The sequence below is a fragment of the Belonocnema kinseyi genome, chromosome 2, assembly GCF_010883055.1.
Source record: "Belonocnema kinseyi isolate 2016_QV_RU_SX_M_011 chromosome 2, B_treatae_v1, whole genome shotgun sequence".
Lineage (NCBI taxonomy): Eukaryota > Metazoa > Arthropoda > Insecta > Hymenoptera > Cynipidae > Belonocnema > Belonocnema kinseyi.
In genome coordinates, this window is record NC_046658.1 from 19,106,212 (window position 1) to 19,124,829 (window position 18,618).

The 18,618-nt window shown below is 35.7% G+C and overlaps 1 protein-coding gene across 3 annotated transcripts in view; it reads right to left on the reverse strand.

Annotated features, from left to right (window-relative positions):
* Positions 1–18,618, reverse strand: part of LOC117166900 (cullin-associated NEDD8-dissociated protein 1) — a 218,244-nt gene that overhangs the window by 96,695 nt on the left and 102,931 nt on the right. For 2 of the 3 annotated variants that reach the window (XM_033351339.1, XM_033351340.1), the window contains exons 3-5: positions 16,973–17,186; positions 16,530–16,822; positions 8,393–8,555 (exon numbers count right to left, since the gene is read on the reverse strand). In XM_033351339.1, the coding sequence (XP_033207230.1) occupies positions 8,393–8,555; positions 16,530–16,822; positions 16,973–17,186 (670 nt within the window). Of the gene's footprint in view, positions 1–8,392; positions 8,556–12,856; positions 12,981–16,529; positions 16,823–16,972; positions 17,187–18,618 lie in introns of those variants that run through there. The other variant, XM_033351341.1, reaches the window with a different exon arrangement.

Consider the following 18,618-nt stretch of genomic DNA (forward strand, 5'->3'; position numbering starts at 1 on the left):
TGATAAAATGTTTAGATGATATTGTTCGAATTTCTTTAATAAATATTTATTGAAATAAGCTATAGCTATAATATGACTATGTTATCTGTTAATACTTAATGAATTATAGGTAGTTTCAAAATTAATAAGAAAAATTAATATAATGCTTGAAAGGTGGAAGAATTCAGCAATTACTATATTTTATTGCAAGTTTTATAATAATTACCGAAAATAAAAATATTTTTATATAAAAATATGGCATATTTCATTATTTCTTGAATGAAATAATAAGAATAAGAAAAATTTAAATGGATAATTGTAAAATTCTACAACTCAAATTCTAGTTTACTTGAACTATAACAATTCAACTCAAATACAAGGTAATCGTATTAATATTAAAATAAATTTTTGTAATTAAAATATGAAGTATAGATTTCAGTGAAAAGTATTTTTTATTCTAAAGCAGATTTCTTTCTCTATACATATTTATTGTAAACGATTTTGGTCCTATTGCACGGGAACAATTTCAATTCATTTTTGTTCTCATTTAATTTAATCAGTGAGTATAATTTTATGTAATACCATTGAAAAAGAATAATTATTATTGTTATTATTGAATATAATTATTATTAGGAGTAATTATCAAAATGAAATGAATGTTTCAATTAAAAGTGCTATCAAATATAATATGCTATGCTACAGAAAATATAAAAAGTCTATTAAATAAATTTAATATAAAAACAGTTTTCCGAGTAGTTTCAAAACTTATCAAATTCATAAAACTTGGCAAAGACCAATTAAATATCTTAGACTAATGCTACGTAGTTTATAAACTAAAATGCCAATTTGATAAATCAAACGTTGGACAAACAAAACATCCAATACGTATTAGAATTGATGAACATCGAAACAATATTAGACACAACCCAAAATACCATAATTTTATTGCAAATCATTTAGTTAATTTCCACAATAGTGATTCTTTTCGTATTGATTGGGATAATGTTGAAATATTACCACAAGATTGTAATTATTATAAGAGATACTTCGCTGAAATAATTTTCATTAAAAAAGAAGATAACAAGAGTTTAAACAAAATTACAGAATTAAATCATTAAAATCCTGCTTACAACAGGATTTTTGAAACTTTTTCATGACTAAAATAATTATAACTAATTTTACTTATATTCATTATCTTTATTTTTTACACTTTTATTATAAAAACCACTCAGAGAATGATAAATTCCTCTCTTATGATTATCATACCAATGGTTCTGGATCTTTTAAAAAAAACCTTTATCTTTTTTCACTTACTACGCTACTGTCTGTACTACCACCTAGCTTTGTATTGTAACGAACTTCAGTATTAGGCAAACTCTGAGCGCATGTTGTCGTAGGTACGCTCATGATATTTTAACAATGTTTTTTTAACTTGTAAAAAATTTATTCAGATTCTTAAAAAACAAGTTTTAACAATTTCACAAATCGCATTGATACAATGAGATTCACTATGGGAAATTTAAATAATGTATTAAAAGATATTTAACTCCAAAATAAAGGTATTATTTATCTCTATATTATAAACTATTCTTAACCTAAGATTTTTCCTTATTTTTTAAATAATGTTTCGACTCAAAAATGTTACTGTTTACTAGAATTATTGCCTGATGAGGATAGCGTTCGCTATCGAAACTTTGCAGTTTTACTAATATTGATAAACAAGTCTGGAAAGTCGTAAGAATCGAAAAAATGTTTTCTTATTTATTTTTTTTCGTTTCGAAATCTTAATTAATACAACTCTCACATTATTTTTGTAATTTTTTATGAATACTCTGAGCGTACTTGTGTTTTTAAATTCGTAATACCATATGTCAGATTCGCCAGACGAATTAACCCGCTCTTAGCCAGGAAAAAAATCAGCGTCCTTGAGTGGCCGGGAAATTATCCAGATATGAATCCTACAGATAACGTTTACGACTTCATTAAACAGAAATCAGTAAGCACGCTACGACAGCCAAGCAAGAGCTAATTCGGATATTTAATCACACTTGGTTCAGTTGCCCGGAGATAAAAAGAAAAATCAAAAACTGTATAAACAATACAATCATTTTTTGAATAAAATTTATCATCTATAGCATAATTTTAACAGATTTTACGATAAATTTTCTCAATATCAATGTATATTGTAAGCAAACTCATGAAAAAATAATATTTTAGCTTTGGCCTATTAATTAGTGTTTCGTATAGCAGCCTTTAGCAGTTAATAGAGGTTTAATGCGAAGGGGCATACTATTTATACAGTTTTTAATTTTTTTCTTCATCTATGGGTAATTTTCTCAAGTGTGATTAAGTATAAAAATTAGCGCTTGTTTGGTTGTAGGAGTGTTCTTAGTGACTTAAAATTCATAAAATCCCAAGCGTTCTGGAGGGGATTCATATCTGAAAAATTTACCGTCAGGCGAGAACGGTAACTTTTTTCCAGCTAAAACATAATATTTTGTCTGTCGAATCTGACGAATCTAGCGAACTAGGAGTTTGAAAACACAAGCACCTTAAAGTATTTAAAATAAATGACAAAAATAATATGAAAATTGTAATTTTTTAGCTTTGACTTGACAATATAACTATTTACCTCTTCAAAAGAGGATTTTAATATCCTTGTGGCGGCGGTGAATAGGTACTCTAAATCTATTGGCATCAGCTTTAAACTGGATAAGTGAGCCTGCGTTCACCTAAGCAATGGAATAATAGAAATTTCATCATCTCATGACGATCAGGATGTTCAACTAATAGGTTGAAATACAATTTAACATCTTGGTAATGAAAAAACATATGCACATCTTATAATACCGCAAGCGGAAACACAAGATGTAAGTGTGTTAAAAACGGCGCTTGAAAAAATGTATCGCCAAATTCTCAGAAAAATTTAAGCTTCCGATTTATCTGGGAAGAATAAGATACATGCAAACAATATTGTAGCCATTCCTATACTACTCTAGAAGTTTTGCGCTGTAAAATTGAACGTCGATGAGTTGAAGCAACTTGAAAGAAGCACACACAAAATGATGAAAATACAACGAAATGATCATCCTAAATCTTCCTTACTTCGGGTTTACCTACCTCTAGATAAAGGGGGTACAGGTTTGCTGAGCACAGATTTTGTTATATGACTCGCACATCAACATGAAATCTTCATTGTTACGGCGTTTCTGTACCGTGCTGCAGATAGGGCCGCAGAGGAGCTTGGTCTCACATTTGATTCCAGCTTCGTGTATCGGACGAGAACATTCGCTTCTACCGAGAGAATAAGCTAACTTCCCGCTCATTTAAATTCTACGGCATTGTACGCAGAGAAGAGCTATCTATTGGTCTGCCTGACATGTTTCTCCAGTCTGCTGGATTGAGATCGGAGACTGAGGGATTCCTCTTTGCCTGTCAAGACGGCGTTATACATTCCTTAGTTTACCGTAAGCATATAATGACTCTACTTGTAGGCGATATCAACTGCTACACGTGCAAGAAAGAGGTAGATGCACTTGGACATTTTTTCAGTAGATGCTCAAAGTATGCATGCTACGGGTACGTAGAGAGACACAGTGCGGCTCTGAAAGTGTTATATTACCATCTTCGGCACTTCAATATTGTTGATTTTTTTGACGGTCTTGACATACGCTCAGGGGGAACTCAAGTCTCTTTTGGAGAATGATCATTGTAAGATCTACTAGCATTTCTCATCCTCCACCACGGGTATCAATGCTTCATTTCTTAGCCAACTCAACAAAACCTCGGCTTTCCTGCGTCAGGGTCCGTCCATCGTAAGCCATATGCAAAAGCTGTTCTTCTGGGAGCACTTAATCTGGTCCGTCAAAACTATTCCTAATAACATTCTACAAAGATTGGTAGTTTTTTTTCTTGTGGTTTCTGCATTAGGCATAATCCACATGGATTTCTGGATGGATTGGTGAATGTAGGAATGGGGGATGAATTTTTGAATGTATATTTTAATGTATTTATTTTAATATTTGCGATCTGGTTACGTTTCTTGGTCTTGAAATTCTCGACGAATCCGGTTGTACTTATATTGTGTCATCATTCTATTGTGGTTCTTCTTGTTCACCTGAATCCTTTTCTTTCTCAGTTTTCGAAAGTTAGCATATGCTAGCTTCAATTTCTTCCTCTCCTCTCCTTTCCTAGAAATAATTCCAAATGCCGGTAACCGTTGCGCAGTCCTGCTAGCCGTAATGTATGCAAATGATGTAACATGGCAGCACTGCCTTCCTTCAACTACATAATGAGCAGCATGTCAGAAGCACGACAGAATTCATTCCGAAATTACCAACAGATTCCAACTTGGTGTAGTGTTCGCAAGAATCCGGGAGAGAATGGGGTTGCTCATTCGTATATTGCAAAATAAGGTACAAAGATTACTAATGATTACTTTAATATCTGTTTCTTATTTTACATTAAATTTCATTCTTAGCTACCCGTGAGAAATTTATATCATTTCAATACACTCATATCATTACAATTCATAACATGCATTGGTATTGAAACACAAGTATTTTCATCCTCATATTTTTTTAATTGAAAAAAGTGCGCATTATATCATAAAAAATTGTTATTAAACATTGAATTGCAACTTGCAACGTTTTTCCATCAATTTAATTTGTTTATTTTCAATGTTACTTTTTTTTTATTCAAACTAGAAATATGCATCCAGCGCAAGGTGGTTCTAACCAAATTTTTAGATATAATTTAGGCGACAAATTATGTTAAATAAAATGATTTTTTAATATTATTATTTTACGATCATAAAAAGTCAAAGAGTTGTGATAATTTTGTAGGACTTTTAAAAATCAAAGTTCTTCTTTTCTTGAATTCTTTATGTCGTGCGATTTTTAGTTTAAAATGTTCATTTTTTTATTTGGAAAATACCATAACTCCAATAATTTTCTTTTTATCAAGAAAAGTATTATTTATAAATTGTTCGATTTTCCAAGCACTGTGAATAGCCGTGCATAGAATTTTCAAATCTTGATAAAATGATCGCAAAATTTTTTAAATCTCACGCTTTTTTATCCAAAACAGCTGGTTAATGAACTAGTTCCTTCTTTTTAGGCCTTAAAAAAGTGTGCCAATGCACAATCCAATCTGATCAATATTTCGAAAGTTATCGTAAATACACGATACCACGGACTACAGACTGACACCTTCGTAAGCATTTTTTTTACTCAGGTGATATATAAACGTAGATATTTGATAAAAACAGACAAAATTGTACAGAAAACTAATACCTTCTAGTTAGAATGTGAATTCAAAAACGTGACATGTACTTTACCTCACGGGTGGTGTGGAAACGTGTACAATTGATAATTATAAATTCAATTACTATTATTATTTTTAAAAGAAACGACAACAATAATGACACTGAATTTGATTTAGATTTTTTTTTTTCCTAGGATGTACCAAAAAGAAGATATTTAGGATAAAACGGATTTTTGGTCTCTGTAGCATTTTTTCAGGTAAAAGTACCTATTGCCTGGACCATATTTGTACTAGTATGATTCTTTTTCTGAAGAAAAAAATATGCCCACCGCGCGAGCACATTCGCATTGCTCGCTACGCGCGCGGCGCATTGCGCTAAGTTTGAGCACGCCTAGGGCACGTGGGTACGCTCTCGCGTTTCGCGCTCGTTTTCATACGTTTCATGCGTACACTTTAACTAAATTTTTTCAAATATCATAAATATTATAGCTATATTATTTTCTCTATTATTTAAAGAAGATTCTCAAAGCACCTACGGCTTTGAAAAGCATATAAAATTTCAATTTTTTTTCGAATTAAAAATGTCATTAGGATAATATGGAAGTCTTTTTGTCGTGTAACAGAAAATTTTACATAAATTTCTAAAGCTCACAAAAAAATTTTGTTTAAATTTTGAAAAAGCTGTAACTTTTTGAATTTCCGTCAAATACATGGATTCGTTGGTAGCACCACATAATCGGCAACGGGCAACCACGTCCTGATGTAACACGTGTTTGCGATAATTCCTGTTGCTGAGAACCTTGCCCTGTAGTCCAATGACGAATCCTTCCGTCTCTGGACACAGAACATCCTTTCTTAGCCAAATATTATATGCTTCCACTGTCCACTTGATGTTGATCTAACGTTTTGGGGTACTTGCCGTGGAAAGCTTTCTGTCTTCATTGCATTTCTGATTCCTCTATGGTTTCTACCCTGATATTCAAGGCCCCATCTGAGAACAAATTCAAGGCTGTGTGGTCAAGATCCGCTTTACAGATGGTGCTGTAAAGCGCAACATTTCGTTTGCTGTCAAAATAGTCGTTCAACTGTGTAACTTGTAACTCGCACAGTTTTTTGACATCTACAACGCCCCTACCCCTTGTATGTCGTGGTAGATCTACCCTTTCAATCACTGAATTTTTGTGGTGCATTCGCTGCTTCGGCATTTCTACGCGGAAGATTCTGTTTAACTTTGCAAGGTCGGTGTTGGACGACTTAATGAGCCCGAAGGAGTATGTCGGGATAGGGGTGGCATATGTGTTGATTGCCCTGATTTTGTTTGCTGAGTTGAGAAAACTCTTAACAATCAATTTGAGTCTCGTAGTGAAGGCACTCGTTAGGCTTGTCTTAACTATCGTATGCTGAATACCCTTAAATTCAAGAATACCCAGATATTTATGATTCGCCTGCAGCCATTGCCTCGATGTCATTTTCGAATTCATTCCCTTACTCTGCGATCCCTAACTCCCCTCTGATTAAATAACCTATTCTGCATTTATCTGGTCCAAACTCCATGTGGATATCATTGGAAACCCAGGACGGAGATCGTAACGTTGTCCTGGTCTGTGAAGTTGTGGACTGACCACCGGTCCATTCACCACGTCGTTTAACGTTAGCTCCGAAAACAACTTCACTAGGAGTGACCCCAGTTACAATGTTACGTCGAGTACGGATGTTCTAAAGAATCTCGAGAATGTAAAGATCCCAGTCTTTGTGCGGGCGCACGTTTATGCGTAACCTCATACCCTTTTTTAAATTTTGGTTGATCTATGGCCTACTTCAGCGTTGCCCTTAACGACGTTCTACGAAAGACGGTCTTTGTCAAGAATCTAAATCAAGGGATCGGTCGCTGGGCTTTTCAGAGGCCACTCTCTACAGCGTTTCTGAGCTGGAAGGACTTGGAAGAACATGATTGACAAATCTGTCTTAGTCCCTTGACGTTTAGGATAAACCAGAGGGTCTTGGGTGCCTATCGAGGCAGTAGGTGTTAACCTGATTGTAAGGACGACTCTTGAGGCGATATGGGTAGGAAGAGTACCCATTGGGAATCGCAAGTCGATGGCATCGGCGAATCTTGGGGCGATCTGGATATCAGGGGTATCCATTAGGGATCATAAGTCATTCGAGGAAGCCCGATTCTTTTGGACGACCTGGGTAACAGGTGTACCCATTGGAGGTCGAGAGGTTTTTAAAGAAAAAGTTCCTTCTTCTAACTCTTCGAGCTTTTGCAACTATTGCTGACGGAAATATTTTTGTACAAGGGGGAGGGGTTGACTTACCACTGCGAGTGGATGTCATACAGAAGCTGAATTTATGATGTGGGGTTTATTCTTGATGGGAAGAGCGAATTATTTGCAGGGGGTGATTTCAAAAAGGAACTTAAATTTATTCAAGAGATAGATTTCCCAGAAGGGGTTAGATATTTCCCATATGTCCCTATTTTTGTCCAAGGGGTAGTTTTTCAGGGGTGGCCATGTTTGCAACAGGGCTTAAATAGGAAAGGATGTTTGGGGAGAAGTCCATGCTCTGGAAATTACTTCCAGGGTGGAGGTGCTTCTGTTGGGTTTCTTACAGGGCCTTGATTTTTGTTGAATATTTTCCACAGGGCCTTGCTTTTGTCCAGAGAGTGGGATTTTTGCAGGGTGCTGGTTCTTCGCAGCTGGAGAGTTTTCCACAGGGCCTTGATTTCCCAGGAGGGTTGGTTTTTCTGAGGGAGTGAACATTTTTATAGCATTTTGACTGACAGGAGCTCAAAAAGCGCTTTTAATAAAAATCTGCCCCATTGTAAGAAGCTTTCTGAGCCATCAAAAAGTAGTCGACTAAAGTCTTATAGTCCAAAGATAAATTTGATGTCAAAACAACATCTCCGCAAGGAGCTTTAATATCGTATTACAAATTTAATATTTTGGGAGCCGCTCGAGAAAAATCGAAAACCAATATGAAAACTGACGAATATCAGCTAATCTACTACGTACTTGTTTCTTTCGCGATTGTTTTTTGTAGCAAATTATTGGGTCATGAGCATCTGTCGAAGGAGGTAATCCCATAATTTGCATTATTCACACTATATAAACAAGAGATAATATTATAACAAGTTTACGGCAATTACCTTGTTAATGTGAGGCGTGATTTCCTTTGGACATCTGTATACAAACGCTTCAAATGCTTGCAAGCAATATTCTCTAAGCTCATCATCGTCTTCACTACTGTACTGCACAATTAGTGGCATGATTCTCTCTATGTGTTCTCCAAATCTATGACCGGCTTGTCGACTATAAAAAAAATACATTGAATCAAAATAAATTAGGGCTCTGACTGCCAATGCCCAGAAATCTGAGCACTCGGGCAAGTACACGAGGGCACGAGTATTACTCGGGTAATCGAGTAATACACGAGAAAGATATCCCTTTAATCAATTCGTCAGCATGTCGAAATATTTGCGTCAAAATATTTATACAAAAACTCAACGTCTTCACTAAGCCACCACTTACTTCATAAGCACAATTTAAAGTCCAAAGCAGCGAATTCAAATTGAAAGTAAGTTACTGCTTAACCTAATTAAAATTTTTAGAAACGCAAATCTGCGATATTTTATTTTCCTTAAATTAAAGTAATTCTTTCTTCGATCTGCACTAGTTTGCAATATTTTCTTTGCCTTGAAATAGGTGATGCTTTTTTCATACTCGTATTTCCATCACTATAATTTTGCTAATGCTGCTCTAAAAAAGGGAAATTAAAGTTAAGAATAAGGAAATTAATTCAAAGCTGCCAAACCAAATGGGATCCGTTTTTTCTCATGTTAATAAGATTTTTGGAAAACCGAGTAACTATAACTGCAGTAGCTTCTAATCGGAAGATTACAAAACAAATAAATGTACATTAACGAATGATTACAGGAAATTAGTTGAGAACCTGGTGAAGGAAATACATTAACTGTAGATTGCGAGGACCTTATCATCTACTCAATATAATACGTAGGGCGCTATAAAAGTTTTGCAATACGCGAAACCTATTGGAAGAAGAGAGATAATCCTTGCGTCATTAGAAAGAGCGTCAAAAATTAGGTAGGAAGAGGAAACCTGTTGACTCAGGTCTCAGTACAGTCTAAGCACGCAGGCTGGAACGATTGAGAAATGGCGTCGTGGACAAAGGAAGAATATCGTGCGATAATTCAATACAACTTTTCTCGCGGTTTAAGTGTAGACCAAAGTTTTGAGCAAATGTCTCCGGTATTGGGTAAGGATTGCCCGCATCGCACAACAATTTTTCAATGGTACAAACAGTTCGAAAGGGGAAATTTCAATCTCGCGGACGACTCGCGGACGACGATCTTCTCGGGATGTAAATAGTATTATCATAGGCGACGAAACCTGCCTGTGTTATTACGACGTTCGAGCAAAATCACAAAACAAGATTGTGTCGTTCTGGAAAACCAGCGTATAGCCACCTCTTCCTGGTACACTCAGGTATGTTTACCCCAAGTCATAAACCATCTCAAAAACATCAAGGCAAAATCTCGACTTAGCACCTGGCTATTCCACCACGACAATGCACCGGCTCACAGAGCGATAGTCACAGTAGCTTTATTGGTCAAATCTGGACTGAATATTCTAGATCTCCCTTCTTACAGTCCAGATCTTGCTCCCTGTGACTTTCGTTTGTTTCCGGAAGTAAAAAAACAACTAAAAGGGCGTAGATTTACTAACGAAACTGACCTTTTGACGGCGTGGGACCAAGAGTGTGCAGATCTTCCAGAAGAAAAGTTGCCGGGTGCGTTCGATGATTGTTTTCGACGTATGTAAAAGTGTATTCACTGCGGTGGAAAGTACTTCGAAAAACTATAAAAGGTTCGCCTGTATTGCAAAAATTTCGTAGCGCCCAATGTACAATAATACCGATGGTTTAGACCGTAATAAAAGTTCTTTTAGATTATCATCTTAAAGCAGTGGTCGGCAAACTACTGCCGCGCGGCAGCCCTAAGGTCGAGTGAAAATCTCGTGGCAGTACCTGCTGCAACCAAGAAGACCCTGACGACCACGGCCACTTCTTTTATTAAGCAGTTCGAGTAACGAGGATTGAAATTCTCCATTTCAAAGTTAGCTTTCTGAAAACACGAAATTCAACATCTGTGAATTTTCGCTATCGAAAAGAATCTAAAAAACCTCTTAAAATACTAAAAATCAATGCACTCTACCACTTTTAGTATAAAATTGAGTTTCCATTATATTTCATCAAATAATTGATTTTCAAATTCCCAAGTACAATTTTAGTTATATGTAATCGCAAAAAAGTCACAGATTTCGAAATCCAGACTTTTAACTAGCTAATACAAGAATTTAAAACCAAATTATTTTATAACTTTTTATTCCTACTGAGTATCCCGACTAGCAATGAACCACCGTCGAGGAAAGCTAACCCATCTCAGGAAAAACGTAGCGTTGACGATCAAAACGCGGCAGGCAAAACAAATTTCTTGGATCATGTCTGCCCTTACCTGAAAATGAGCAAAAAGTATGCCGTCTACTATCTTAAGCCTAATGCCAAAAACTGCAATATCATCAAGCATTTCAAAGAAGTAGTTTCACAACAACTCATAATACAATTTCGAATGCAATCTAACCCAGAAAAGGATTTCACGGCTTAACAAATGTCTGCCCTTCTCGATCAACAATACAAGTTCCTGCCCTCTGAGCCGAATGAAACCACAAGTACGAAAATTGAGAAAGATATTCAAGAACTGACGAAGGGTGCACTTATTACATAATCTCTAAAAACAAGTAACTCTGAAACACCTATAGATTTTGTTTTGGAAGTTCCAATGCAGGATGAGTAAAATCATGTGACATCTAAATATGAACCTGTACATGACAGAGCCATAAACTGATCAAAACAGAGATCCACTATTGTAGTGGAAATATACATGATGCAGTGGCACCTGTGTTTTTGTTTATTATCAGGGTCCCCGAGTATGCAATTAAATATACAACTTTTTTCCGCAGGTAAGATATTTCAGAGAAGTCAAGATCATTCTTAAAGTAACTTTCAACAAGGAATTCAATGGTGATCTTTATTTTGATCTTGACGATGACCTTCAAGGTTTGTTCAAGGCACACTTTTTTAAAAATGGAAACCCCTTTTTTAAATCGGCCATCGATAGAGCAGGAAATATTAAGTACAAAAATGTAGGCAGGTCATAGGTAAAATGTCATCTTCAAGATCACTTTAAAGCCATTTAAACCTAAAGAAGGTCTGCTTAGCTCTGGGTCAAGGTCAAATTGGACCTATGATCTAAGTAAATATTTGAACGTAAACCTTACACAGCTCGAAAACATTTTTGGTCCTTCGAAAACCGAATAAAGTGAATCGTACTTCCCGGATAGTTCACAAGTGCAATTAACACGTTTGCATCGTGATACAATAACATCAAGACAGTTTCTTATTTAGTGAAACCTCCCGGGATAATTCGGAGTGACAAAACAAAATTGTTGTGAATTGCCTGGTGAAGTTTAAAGTACACACGAATAATAAAGCTTCATCGAAATCATGCATGCAGCGAAGAAACCTAAAGGGAATAAAGTATACTTAATTCTAATCCTTCTTTTCGTTTCAGTAGTCTGTTGTCAACAATTGTACAACGCTTCGAGTCAGTGTACGTAATTTTTCGGTACGCACATACCCTTGGCAGCAGACTACTATTAATACATGCCAATCACACGAAATGATTCGTGCTTCGAAGGAAATTGATGCAACGACTCTCGATAAGGAGGTTTAGTTTTCTTTTACAACGATGCTGGTGAATTATAGAATTCAATAATTCCATTCTTGAACATAATTAAGCGCTTTCGAGTCAGAATTTTCTATCATTTCTCCTATCTCTGTTATTTTTTAACTATGATTCGCAGCAATTCGTTTAAGTGTATTAGTGCCGAGTCAACAAATACACTTCGTAAAATTGCATTAATCAACTTTCGGGACGATTCAAAAATTATATTACCTGTAACAACATTGAGACATTTTGTTTAAACGGTTTAATTAATTTAATTACTTGTATCAGTACAAATGTCGGTCATTCAAAACGTCTAAAACAAAAGCTGAGCTGTTCACTCTCTAGCAATTGAAACGTTCTTGTCGAATACAAAATTCGTTCCAATCGGTTCCCTCAGTACGTAAACGCGGTATGCTCCGGGCACGATTAGAGACGCTCGAAGCCTATTACTAAAAGTGCCAGCAACGACATGTGAAGTTTTTAAAAGCACCTTTAGAGGGAGAAATCACGTATTTTAAGGATGACATTTTCACCCAAATAGAAGAATAGTTTCAAGTCACTAAGGGCAATTTCTTCGATGCACGCGACGTTCTAGCCTCCGTCCAGGCATCTAACTATTTAAGGAACGCTGACCAGCACGCCTCATCACCTTCTACAAGGACAATTTCAAAATTGACCCTGCCAACGTTCTCTGGGAATTATACCAAGTCAGCGGTTTAAAAATATTCCGATTACAAACGAAATATATGAACGTGCGTGGGATTTGTTAGCAAAATGTAACGGTAATAATAGAATATTGATACTCACTTGTCTATTCTCTTTTCGTTAAAGCCTCGAAAGTCAGAATTAGCTTCGAATTTAAAGGATCTAGTCAATACAGCTGAAGAAAACTTTGACTCTCTCAAGGCGCCTAAATGTCCAGTCGACCATTGATATAATTTCTCAGTTTTTCATTTAACTAACTTGTTGGACTCACAAACTCGACCAGTCTGTGAGACATCACTAGGTGATCCGACAGAGTCTCCTCCTTATGATTCCTTGCACACATTTCTTGAGGGAAAGATTCAGACATTGTGATTCTTTAAGGCAATCTAAATAACTTAATGATTTTTATAATACAAAGTCGACTGATACGTATCAGGCATTAAAGAATTGTAAAGGAAGCCGCGGGTCGAACAAGAGTTTTGCATCATCATCCCACGCTTCAACAAAACAGAATTAAAATTCTGATCAAGAGGCGACGACATCGAACAACAATCATAATTCACTTTCAATTGAAGGGGAAGCTGGTACATTGTCCAGCGTTCATCATCTCAGCATTCATAATGTCACTTGAACTAGATCAAAAGGTTTATTACCTGAATCTTTTATCAAGGCCAAGTCAATTAGTAGTGCTTTAGTGTTTGTATTTATCCTTATCTGCTTCTTCCGAACATTTGGAAAAACTACAAAAGATTGTTGCCTAAATCTACTGAAGAGTCTTCTTCAGTACTAGTGATGTATATTTTTGTGTAAAACACCGCAGTCTTTGACCGTCAAAGGTTTTGGGATGTACAAAAGGTCCCATCAAAGTTCACACTGTCGCCTGAAGAACAGGAGTGTGAGGATTTCTTCGTTTCAACTCATTCACGCAATCCGAAAGGACGATATGTTGTTCGTCTTCCGATGAAGCAAGACATTTCATCATTTGAATATTCTTTTAGTCGTGACTCCTCTCGCTCCTTCTACCTTCTACTTCGCGGGGTATTGCGTGAATCAAGTTTTACTAATAAGTTGAGTGTAGTCTTCAATGGATCTCAGAAGATTGAAGCTGGTTTTTCTTTCGATGAATGCTTGCACATTGGAGCCACATTAATGCCATATATAGTTGATATTTTGCTTAACTAAAAATGTTTTCACATAGCTCTCATGTTTTCGCATCAAACGACTCATCCTTCATGAGGGTTAAAATTATCCAAAAGCAGAAGTTCTACATTGTGGGACTTATAGGGACAACGTATTCACAGGTGCTGATAACTTCGAGGAGGCAATTTCTTTACGTATTCAATTGAATCGACTTTTCACAGAGGGCAGATTTCCACTTCGAAAGCGGATGTAAAGTGATTCTGATCTACTAGAGAAAATTTCAGATGAACTTCGAACTTCGTCTTAAACTTTGTCCTTGTAATACCAGCAATTGTTTCATATGTTGGGTTGAAATAAGCTACCAAGGTATACGAACTTATCAACTTGTTCAATTCTCTCATCATTTAATAAAATATTGCATAGTGTTTTCTCACTCTTTCCATCGAACGCCATAGTTTTTGTTTTATTTGAGTTAATTTTGAGGCCCATGCTCTTCATGCTTGCATTTAGTTTATTCAACATTCTTTGTAAGTCTTCGATTGACTCTACCATAACAACCTTATCATCTGCGAACGCTAACCCACGTACCCTTACTGTTTCGAGATCCACACCCTCTTCGTCGAAAAAAGCCATTGTTAAACACTTGTCCATAAATAATATAAATAACCATGAACATATGACGCATCCTTGTCTAACTCCTTGAATAATATCGAAACAGTCACTCAGTATCACATTCACTCTTACACTCGCTTTACTACCTGCATTTATTGTTTTTATAGCTTGAAGGAGTCATCCATTGACTCCATACGCTTTCAGGAATTCGCAAAGTTTACTTCTATCTACCTTGTCAAAAGCTTTTTCTAGTCAACAAATGAACAGAAAACTTTTTTTCCTACTCTTAAACTTCTTTCTGTAATTTGCCTTAAGCTAAATATTTGATCCGTACATGACCTTCCTGGCATAAACCCACTTTGAACTTCCCAAATCTTTGCTTCTGTTATTTTCATTACCCTACGAATAAGTATTTTTGAGTATATTTTACTTACGGTACTTAATAGCTAATCCCTCTGTAATTTTTGCAGTCGCTTCCATCTCCCTGTCTTTTGTATATTGGTACGATAATCGCTTTTTTCCAATCGTCTGAGACGTCGCCCATCTCGAAACATAAATTCATCAATTCGCACAGTCTATGTGGTATGTATTCGCCACCGTGTTTAAGCATTTCAGCGTTAATACATTTTACCCCGACAGCCTTAGCGTTTTTCAAGTTCTTAATTATATACCTAACCTCAGTGACAGACTATCTCAATTGAGTTTTCTATCGCATCGTGTTCAACATCGCAGTTGTGCTGTCCTATAGCTTCATCTCCGAATTTTCTCCTAAAATAGTCTCTGAAAGCCACCAGTATTCCGTCTGCATCATATAACATTTCCCCCTACTATTTCTCATGTTGACAAATTCTGTAGTTTTGTTTCCTTTCATTTTTTTATAAAGCAGTTTCTTGCTTCCTTCAAAGTCGTTTTGTATTTTCATTTCTTCTTCTGCTCTTATTGTCAAATAATAATTTTATATCAGTTTTAGAAATGATATAAATACAGAGAAGCTTCATTTTTAGAGCAATTTGTAAACATTAAAAAAATCAGTTGTATTACTTTTTCTAAGTTACGTGTCCTTCACTGCCTCGAGTCATAGGCCTCTACCCTAGCCTGAATAGAAATTGAGCCACTTTCAAGAACCCTTTTCGTCATTTTAACCTCCGTGGGGGAAAAGGGGGTTAATACTGATACGTCGAGAAAATCGCGAATTCAATTCTTCCGCAAACCTCACAACACACAGAGCACCCCGCGAAAGATTTTTTAAAGCGCTAAGTACACCTGAAAAGGATGTTGTATAAAATATATATTAAAGTAGATAATTGAAGTACACTGAATGCGGGAGATAGCGCCCCCAGAGTTAGTTCTTTCGAAAATTGACGCGGCGTCCTAGGGATCAGCGAGAACTGGGGGGAGACGTGTGGTGTGCACTGAGACATGACAAAACAGGAGACAAAAAATAATTCGGCGTCCCCAGAAAACGGTCCAGCGTCAGCCACAAAACCAGCACAAACTCCAGGGTTCGCTGTCCTTAAAAAAACAAAGGTGTATCTATAGAAGATGAACTCATAAAAATTGTTTAGGATTAAAAAAAAATGTTACCCCTATTTTCTATTTCTTCAAATTAAAATTTTTTTGTAAGTAGTACTATTGGCGACTAAGATATATATTTCAATCGTGAAAATCGATATAGCCGTTTTCAAAAAGAGTAACTTTTTATATTACTTTCGGCCTCTATAACTCCCCAAGAAATTAAATTTCAAGGTTATCCTTTTAAGAAATTTAATATTATATTGGTCCCCATCTATAGTATTATTATGAACTAAATAGATACAGGGCCAACTTTTACATGCCCCCACCCCCAGGTTATTTTCAAATTTCCCAAAAGGACTTGAACCGTTTACGAATAGCTTTTGTAATGCGGGGTCCTTTAAGGTGTTTCAGTTAAAAAATAAATTTTGATGCAACAAACAAATCCCTGGATATTGCATGACAACCATCAAATTCATATTTCTTACTAATTAAAAAGTCATGTACTTACCAAATTGCAGCGACGCACTGAATGTAGGTGCGGGTAACATTTTTGACTTTATTGGTAGAAAGAACTTCGATTAGATGGTCCAGAAGTTTGTTGTAAAGCTGACTATTGCTAGAAGTAAGAAGATGACTTAGAGCTACAATTGTACGCTTGCGAACCGCTTGGCGTGGAGAAGAAAGTTGTGGTAGTAAAGCAGCTAAGATCACTGAATGAAAGGTAACCAAAAGCGAGCCAAATCGGGAAAGTAAATCCGCCACAATATCAAGAGCTTCAAGTTGAACTGGTACATCTTCTTGCTGTAAAATTATTGTTTATAATTGATATTAAATCGATCAACCCAATTACGGTCGAGAAAACCTTTAAATAGGATGACTTGTCGCCAGCCGCAGTCAAAAAATTAAACCTCGGTTTGCCATAAATTAATAACAATTGAAATAAGTTATTACCTTTTCTATAGCGTTACTTAATCGGCCAGTGATCCTTTTGCAAACATTTGCAGCTAGGGCATTTGAACCTAAGGGAAGCTCGGAGATCACGGTTTTAAGTCCAATACTTGAAATGTCTCGTAACTGTTCTTTGTCTGATACCATGTTAGCACATAGGGCATCAACAATCGTCTCCACTTGATACTCTTTCACTTTATTGACTAATGGACCCAAGCTAAAAAGAAAAAATATTTTTTAAGGATAAAATTTAAATTCCCTTTATTTACACAGGTTTACATGGTTTTGGAACCGAGCAGCGAAAAGGGGGTTTTGATGTAATTTTCGGCGCTGATTACGAATCCCGTGTTTGATTTATGCTATCAGGTCAGATTTATCAGATACGTGATTCAGTCTGTTTAGCAATTTTTGAACACAAATTGAAATTTTATTTGAATAAATATCAAAAATAATAAATGAAGTGCAAAAAAATTAAGACATTCGTATTGATTTGGGCTCGTTTCATACATTAGAGAAAACTTTGTAGCTTTTCTCAATTTTTTGCAAATTGTGGTGTAGTCAAAATCAACACAAATGTCTCAGTTTTTCTGCATTTCATTTTTTATTTTTGGTGCTTATTTAAATAAAATGACAATTTATGTTCCAAAATTGCTAAAAATGGTAGCATCACTTAGGGGGCCTACTTAAATTACGTAAGACGTTTAGGGGGGAGGAGGGGTCGACCAGATCTTACGAAATCTTACGTGGGGGGATGGGGGGGGGGGTCATTGACAATATTACGTAAAGAATAAAATACCAGCTTTCTATGTCTGAAAAAAATTTGAATTATATACTGAAAAAATATCTGTAATTATCTAAAATTTTATGCATGCATAAAAAATATTTTTAGATAATATGGATATTATAAATTCCGAATTTTTGTCCATTTTTTATCAGTTTATCCCTTAACTTCACCTCTGTTGCAAACCATCCCAACTTTGCATCTAAAAAAATGTAATAGTCCACAAAGAAGCTACCCACGGAAAAGAAAGTGCTCAAAATCAGAAAGCCCAACCTCTATCCATTCTCCGTCGCAAGAAGGGCCAGAGTCTGTATTTTTATTCTACCAGATTCCTGCGATTCTGTAGAGTGACAAGATGATGAGGATATTGACGTTGAAACTATCGAGCAAGCACTTTTGACAGCGGACAGTTTACTAGATGACCCAGATATTCCAATTATTCTGTCTGTTTTTGAATGATTAGAATGTGCTTCGACGAAAGATGAGTGATAACATTTATACCGAAGTTTATTTATTATTCGCAATTGCATCATGCAATTTTCATTGTGATACAATATAATTATATCGACAGTTTACTATAAATTACAACATTAAACTAGTTCTTATTGATAGAGTATCGTAAGAGAAGGTTCCTATAAATAATAATACAACCCAAAGATGTATTGCAAACTGCAATATATTAGAGAAGATGTGATAAAGAATTGTAACTAATAAATTATAATAATCGTTTGATTTACATACCAGTTTTTCCCTATTGTCCGGAAAATGTACGGTAATTTACAAAGTTTTTGATCTTACGTAAGATTTCGGGGGGGGGGGGGGCAAAAATGGATAAGAAACGTCTTACGTAATTTAAGTACGGCCCCTC